The sequence below is a fragment of the Eutrigla gurnardus genome, assembly GCF_963514095.1.
Source record: "Eutrigla gurnardus genome assembly, chromosome: 6".
NCBI classification, from domain to species: domain Eukaryota; kingdom Metazoa; phylum Chordata; class Actinopteri; order Perciformes; family Triglidae; genus Eutrigla; species Eutrigla gurnardus.
The window spans coordinates 30,454,848-30,462,347 of record NC_139920.1 but is presented as its reverse complement, the minus strand read 5'-3'; the positions used below and the strand labels follow the sequence as shown (position 1 = coordinate 30,462,347).

Sequence of the window (7,500 nt, the reverse complement as noted above, 5' to 3'; positions counted from 1 at the left end):
CGTAATTGCGCACACACGCGCGATCGTCCTCTCAAATGCGGCTGCATCCGGCCCGGTTCAGCAGCATACATTTTTTTTCCACCTTCAAAAAAAGTCCTCCCAGTGCGTACTGGATTCCGGCTGGCAGCGCCACTGGGTGTTGTTATATATTCACATTGAAATTCTGACATTGATTTGAGCCCCACCGTCGTATGAGTTAGCCCCACCGTAGTTGAACCAGAAAAAATACTCTGGCGCCGCCACTGCCTTTGATACATGTCACATCCCCCTCTCTCTCCCATGTTTCCTCTCTATCCACCGCTAAATACAAAGGTGTCTATGTAAGAAAGTAATCTTTAAAAGCCTTGATCATATTGTTAAAAAAAGGTCATGCTATAGCATGTCGAAAATTCACGAAAAAGTCAGTCAGAATATATTCATAAAAAAATATTTAAAATTGTTAAAGAGTCATAAAAATCGCTCATATCGCTTGACGCGCCTAGTCTCAGTGTAGTGAGTCCAAAACAGCCATAAAAAGCCATGGTCAACTTTTTCAGGGAAAAAAAAAGTCATACTATAGCATGTCGGAAAAAAAGTGAAAAATCGCCAAAATTCATAAAATGTTGTAAAAATGATGTGAAAGTCCTAACATATGCTTCTATATCGCGTGTCAATCAAAATCTGAGTGTAGTGAGTCCAAAACAGTCATAAAAAGGCTTATTCATGGCAGGCAGGCAGGCAGGCAGGCAGGCAGGCAGGCAGGCAGGCAGGCAGGCAGGCAGGCAGGCAGGCAGGCAGGCAGGCAGGCAGGCAGGCAGGCAGGCAGGCAGGCAGGCAGGCAGGCAGGCAGGCAGGCAGGCAGGTGGTTGAGTGGTTAGAGTGCATGCCATTTACCCATGTCTGCATATATGCAGCAGCCTCAGGTTCGAATCCCGGCTGGAGATCCTTTGATTCATGTCACATCCCCCTCTCTCTCCCATGTTTCCTCTCTATCCACCGCTAAATACAAAGGTGTCTATGCAAGAAAGTAATCTTTAAAAAAAAAAAGCCTTGATCATATTGTTAAAAACAGGTCATGCTATAGCATGTCGAAAATTCACGAAAAAGTCAGTCAGAATATATTCATGAAAAAATATTTAAAATTGTTAAAGAGTCATAAAAATTGCTCATATCGCTTGATGCACCAAGTCTCAGTGTAGTGAGTCCAAAACAGCCATAAAAAGCCATGGTCAACTTTTTCAGGGAAAAAAAAAGTCATACTATAGCATGTCGGAAAAAAAGTGAAAAATCGACAAAATTCATAAAATGTTGTAAAAATGATGTAAAAGTCCTAACATATGCTTCTATATCGCGTGTCAATCAAAATCTGAGTGTAGTGAGTGCAAAATAGTTATAAAAAGGCTTATTCATATTCCCCCCTGTTACAACCCAACAGTACGAACGAGTGTAGGGACAGAAGGGAAGCAACAAAGCAAGTGTACGGTTGGCTAGTCAGCCATTTATTTAAACACAACACGAACAATGGCACAGTAACTTGGCTACAGTCCGCCACAAACACACGGTGAGCAGTAATCTCCAAGCAGACAGAACAAAAACAGGTGTCAGGCCTGCACGGGGTTTTAGACTAGTTAGTGGCCCTCCAAAATAAAAGTACAAAACAAAACCACTCTTCAACCCGTCTAAATCCCCCCTCCCTTTCTTTACCTATATTACCTGGTTTTCAGAAAAGAATAAATAAATACCTGACTTAACTTACCTACTCTGTATCACCTGCATGAACAAATTACAAACAAAGTGCACACAACAGGAGGTACCACAACACACACAACACAGTAGTCATAATAGACTCTACGTTCAGAATTTTATAAAGACAATTTACGTCACAATGGTTCGGGGAAGTTGGCGTGTCTGATCAAGGTAGATCACAGATCGCCTCGCACCAACACAAGAGCAGCTCTTTTATGGACCAGCAGCAATGAGGCTCCACCAAACTCCACTGACGAGCCGATTGTCCACACCTGCAGCAGGAGGAGACGGAGGCGGGGCGCAGAGGGAGTTCCCAGACACCTTCCATGACATCACAGGGATCCCTCTCATCAGGAGACAAGCAGCACAGAAGAAAAAACACACGCTATGCCCCACAACAAACTCAGAACGCCGCCAGCCGTAACACCCCCCCCCCCCCCCCCCCCCCCCCAAAAAAAAAGTCACACTATAGCACGTCGAAAATTCACGAAAAAGTCAGTCAGGATATATTCATAAAAAAATATTTAAAATGGTTAAAAAGGCATAAAAATCGCTCATCTCGCTTGACGCGCCTAGTCTCAGTGTAGTGAGTCCAAAACAGCACGCACAGTACGGTATGATAACTCTGCCGGCCCGGGGAGAGAGACATGCATCGGCTCGGCCCACAGTGCTCAGCAGCAGAGAGGTGACGAGACTAGAGCCGAGCTGTATTGTGTAGTGGAGAGGGGCCAACACACGCTATGCGTAATTGCGCACACACGCGCGATCGTCCTCTCAAATGCGGCTGCGTCCGGCCCGGTTCAGCAGCATCAATTTTTTTTTTCCACCTTCAAAAAAAGTCCTCCCAGTGCGTACTGGATTCCGGCTGGCAGCGCCACTGGGTGTTGTTATATATTCACATTGAAATTCTGACATTGATTTGAGCCCCACCGTCGTATGAGTTAGCCCCACCGTAGTTGAACCAGAAAAAATACTCTGGCGCCGCCACTGGTTGCGCGGAGGCCCCGCCAGGCCTGTACAATGGTAGGGGAAACACTGATGTAGTGCCTCACATATTCTCCACATACATGTTTGATATTCTTTGTGTGTAAAAGAGGGAAATGCAGGAGCCTCACAATCCAAACATCCCACTACAGTACATCACAACAGGAAATAAATGGTTTGAATACAGAAACGTTTCCCTGCTCCTAAACTATTAGTGTGCCATGTCATAAAACAGTCGTAGCATAGTAGTATGTAAAAAAAAAAAAATCATAACATAAAAATCTACGCCATTAAAATATGTCATAGAAAGTCAAAGCACAATCTGCTGTAAGATGACATTTAAAAGTAATTGTATTGTATACCATACAAAGTAAAAGTATGTCATGAAACATTCATTCCATTTATAGAATTGTATGAAATAAAAGTCATACATATGTAAAGTACACAATGTTCTAAAAAAAACTTCAAAGACACTTTTCTTCTAAACAGGTTCACTCACACACACACACACACACACACACACACACACACACACACACACACACACACACACACACACACACACACACACACACACACACACACACACACACACAGCTCCCTGCTGACAGAGATCTCCCCCCCCTCCCCCCTGCTGGGGCTGCTGAGTGCTGCCACTCTGCGGGTGGAGATAGGCAGGAGAGCCTGGCAGCAAATCAAAGTGCTCTCAGTGAGTGAGTGGTCCGGTATCTGAGTGGCTTTGAGCCCGGCATGCCTGGCAGACAGCAGCAACACTTCCACAGCGTCCCGCTCTGTGGCTGGAAGCCCTCACTGCTGCAACACACTTACTAATGCAGGTGTGGTGTCATTCAAATGTAAAACAGGTCATATTCCACACTAATGTCCATCACGCCAAATCACCATTTTCTATGTCTGTTTGGGGTCATGGTGGGCTGGAGATTATCCCCCCAAACCCACACTACCACTGCTAGCACAGACCTCACATTCACACAGAACAGACAGCATGCGGCTGGTATCGTTTCTTTTAGTAAATGATGGTCCATTCAGAGTCCACCAGACCAGAAAGCAGCGTGTGCTTTAGGGGGCGTGGCTCTGAAGCTTCTCCTCAGAATCCAGATGGAGCCAGAAGCAGTAAGGTTGCTGTTCCAGGTGATTTTAAACATGTTTAAAAACTAGTCAAAGATATCACTTTACGCCCACGTTAGCTAATGCTAAAATGAAAATAACATTTGAAATTCAAACAAAGGAGAACAAGAGAGTCGGATGAACAAAATTGCACTTTTTATAATAAAAACAATAGACACTTTAACTGCAAGTCATTTTTAAAACAAAATGGAAAAATAAAGGTCAGACAGCAAAGAAGCAAAAAGCTGTCTGCCTGAAACATTATGACAGAATAATGAATGAATAATTAATTCATATTAACGGACCTGCTCAGTGCTTAAATAAATGACAGACATTTCATACATTTTCACTTGAAAATAAGACACACCAGCAGCTTATTCATCTGCATAACAGCTGTGGGAGAAAAAACACACATTTTAAAAAGCAAGTGGATCATTTTGTTCTCCTGATAGACGTCAGAACAACAACATCACCTTAGCACTGAACGTTTCCCAACCGAACACAGTCATCGCCAACAAGACGGCTCATCTCTGGGGAGGATCCGGAATGGATCCGACTATTTCCTGCTACAAGCTCCGCTCCATTACGGCAGGACATCACCCCGGGAAACGGAGACGGCCAGGAAGGACGTCTTCAATATCCTGTTTACGCCGCCGAGTCAAAGTCGATGGTGGTTAACGCACAAACCGCACAAACCGCACAAACCTCACAAACCGCACAAAACGCACAAACCGCACAAACCGCACAAAACGCACAAACCGCACAAACCTCACAAACCACACAAACCGCACAAAACGCACAAACCGCACAAACCGCACAAACCGCACAAAACGCACAAACCGCACAAACCTCACAAACCGCACAAAACGCACAAACCGCACAAACCGCACAAACCGCACAAACCACACAAACCGCACAAACCGCACACGTCCTTCTCAGCCAATGTCGTCTACGTTGAGCGTCCATTTTAAGTGATGCAACGCCGGCATTTTAAATCTTATTGACAGCTCGCACACAGCCTCACAGCTATTGATTGAGACACTAAAACCCTCAGCATCCATCCATCCATCCATCCATCCACCCACCCAATCCACCCATCCATCCATCCATCCACCCATCTATCCATCCATCCACCCATCCCCCACCCCGGGTGCTGAGTTCAGGTCACACATACAGTACATTGCTCTCTCAGCCGTGCGTCAGATGCTAAGCTGTGAAATGTTACGTGTTGAGTTAAATGTGTTAAGGATGTGACCTTGCTGGAGAGAGCTCTGTCCTTGAGACGAAGGGGAGAAGAGAGGCATGCTGGGAAGAAGACGGCGGCTCAGTTTGGAGGCTTTGTGAAAAAGGAAGGTTAAATGAGATTTGAAATCCCGGTTCACGAGTGTGATGGGTTTGTTACAGTAAATATGAAGCTACCACCAGCAGTCAGTTAGCTTAGCTTAGCATTAAAGACCTGCACACCGCAGAATGGGAAGAAAGCCTGTGAATCACCGCCATCAGAAGATCCGCTCCAGAAAAGAATATTAGTATTGGTAAAAAAAAATTGAGAAATTTTTTTCCATGCAAACTAAACTGAGGGGACGGAGACAAAGCCCAAAATATAGGACCCCATGGTCACTGCTGGACTAAAGAACAACGGTTTGCAGACTTAATAATAATAATAATAATAATAATACAGTAACGGATATGTCACATCTTTTAAATCATCTGTGTCACGCTAATGAGCTTGTTCACTGAAGAAGCTCCAGAAGCTAATGTGATTAGCATTAGTCAGCTAGCCATTTCCCTCCGCTATTCTATGCTAAGAGGCTTTAGCTTTATATTTAGCGAACCGATATCACAACTTCTCATCTAACTCTCGGCAAGAAAGCAAAAACGCTGTATCATCAATTATTTCTCAGTTAAAATGGTAAACTGTTTAAAGGTTTGCTTCCATTAGAAATGTCTGTAAACAGGAAAGGTAATCAGGTTATATTATCAGTGTGTGAATTATCAGTGTGTTGGGTGCATTTTCCCCGTGAAAAACAGCTCAAGGAAGAGTTCAGTGGCAAATCAAGTCATTAGGTGATTGTATTTTTTAGATAGAAATAATGAAATAACTCATCAAAGTCAGAGTCCCGTCAGTGATAATGTACGAGGGCCGTCTCCGTGTGGAATCATGTGAAATCCTGCCGTCTTATCAGCACGTCAGAGATGATTTCCATCCCTCTCCGTTGTCACTCAGCCGGCTTTGTTTGAGTCTCCGTTTGAACATCACGGCACTCTTTGTCTGAAACGGTTGTAACGTTTCCAGCGACGATCAGATCGCACTTCTGCTATTTTTACCTCTAGAAGCGGCGCTGGCCCAGAAAAATCACATCTGAGTTGATTAGTGAAGCCTGAACAGCCTTTGTGACGCATCTAAAGAGGCCTTCATCTCATCACACACAATGGAAGTGAATATAATATCATTCATCCTGTTGAAGCACTCTGAGAACACCAGCCATGTGTTTGAACCACTGAATGATTACGGAGACGTTCCAAGACACATGGATGTCAGACTGTTGGTGCTTAGTCACTCGGAGAAACGCTGCGAAACAATAACGGTTTGGGGGTGAACGTTATCCAGTGTTGCTCTCTCTCTCTCTCACACACACACACACACACACACACTCACACCTGAATATGGTCTAAGCATCCATTATATGAGGTGCTTTGCACTGATTGAAGTCTTAACATTCCCATCCGGTGCTGATTTCCTCATCACCTCGCCTGGACGAGTATCCTTCCCCGTCTTCAGCCCACGAGTCGGTTCATCAGGCGGCTTCGCTGCGTGTTAAGGCCTCCAGCAGCTCCAGCCGGCCCGCGGACCAGCAGGCCGGATCAATGTCCTGGTATCCGAGGGGAAAGAAGCCAGCTGAGCCCCGGGGGGGCTGCAGCCTCCCTGCAGCACGCCGTCAACTCCACTCATCTCCCTCCGCTGGCTCGTCCATCAGTCTCTCAGCTGAAGAAATACGTGGATTCTTTCACCCGCTGGAGATCAAAATCACCTGGAGAGGCGAGAGGAGAGGAAGTCAATATAGAAGCAGAATAACACGGACCGCAGCTCCAATCAGAAACCACATGCATACAGGAGTTACCACCAGGATGGGACAGTATAGTGTTTGACTGAAAACATCACAATAAGTTGATCGTGATAGTCTGTGTAGCTCACTGTCACGGCAGAGAAGTGAACATTTTATTATTCTTTATTGATGCAGGAAGACCGTTGATTCATGATCTCAGTTAAGATCATTTGATTCACTATAAACAATAAATACAAATATTTGATTCTTAAGAAAACGTAAAGTGAAAATGTTTATTAATCCTGATACAGAACACAACGATATTTATTAATGCTGAGATACTTGGAAGTAGTTTGTTCTCCGGTATTCTTAAAATCTTCAGGAGACAGAAAAGTTCATTTTAAGTGGGTGAAACTTCCATTTGGAAACGAGCTGTAACATTCTGGTTTCCCTGCGCCCCACCATGAACTTGAACAGAGCAGCTGAATATTAATGGGAGCTGTGGGACGAGGCCTGTCCTGCACTCGGTGTGCTCTTTGCCTCTCTGACAGCAGACGACACCAGCAGGAGCTCAGCATGAATTATTGAGGAAAGGCCATCAGAAGTTTACCAACGCAGG

General features: G+C 44.8%; 1 protein-coding gene across 2 annotated transcripts in view; it reads right to left on the bottom strand.

The window, feature by feature from the left end:
* Window positions 1-3,979: 3,979 nt before the first annotated feature.
* The window catches only part of polrmt (polymerase (RNA) mitochondrial (DNA directed)), a 35,940-nt gene continuing 32,419 nt past the window's right edge, over window positions 3,980-7,500 (bottom strand). The window contains exons 21-22 of one of the 2 annotated variants that reach the window (XR_014597247.1): window positions 4,747-6,866; window positions 3,980-4,539 (exon numbers count right to left, since the gene is read on the bottom strand). Coding sequence is in view for 1 of the 2 variants with exons in the window: in XM_084010829.1 (XP_083866955.1) it covers window positions 6,817-6,866 (50 nt within the window). In the remaining variant the exon portion in view is untranslated. Of the gene's footprint in view, window positions 6,867-7,500 lie in introns of both variants that reach the window. The other variant, XM_084010829.1, reaches the window with a different exon arrangement.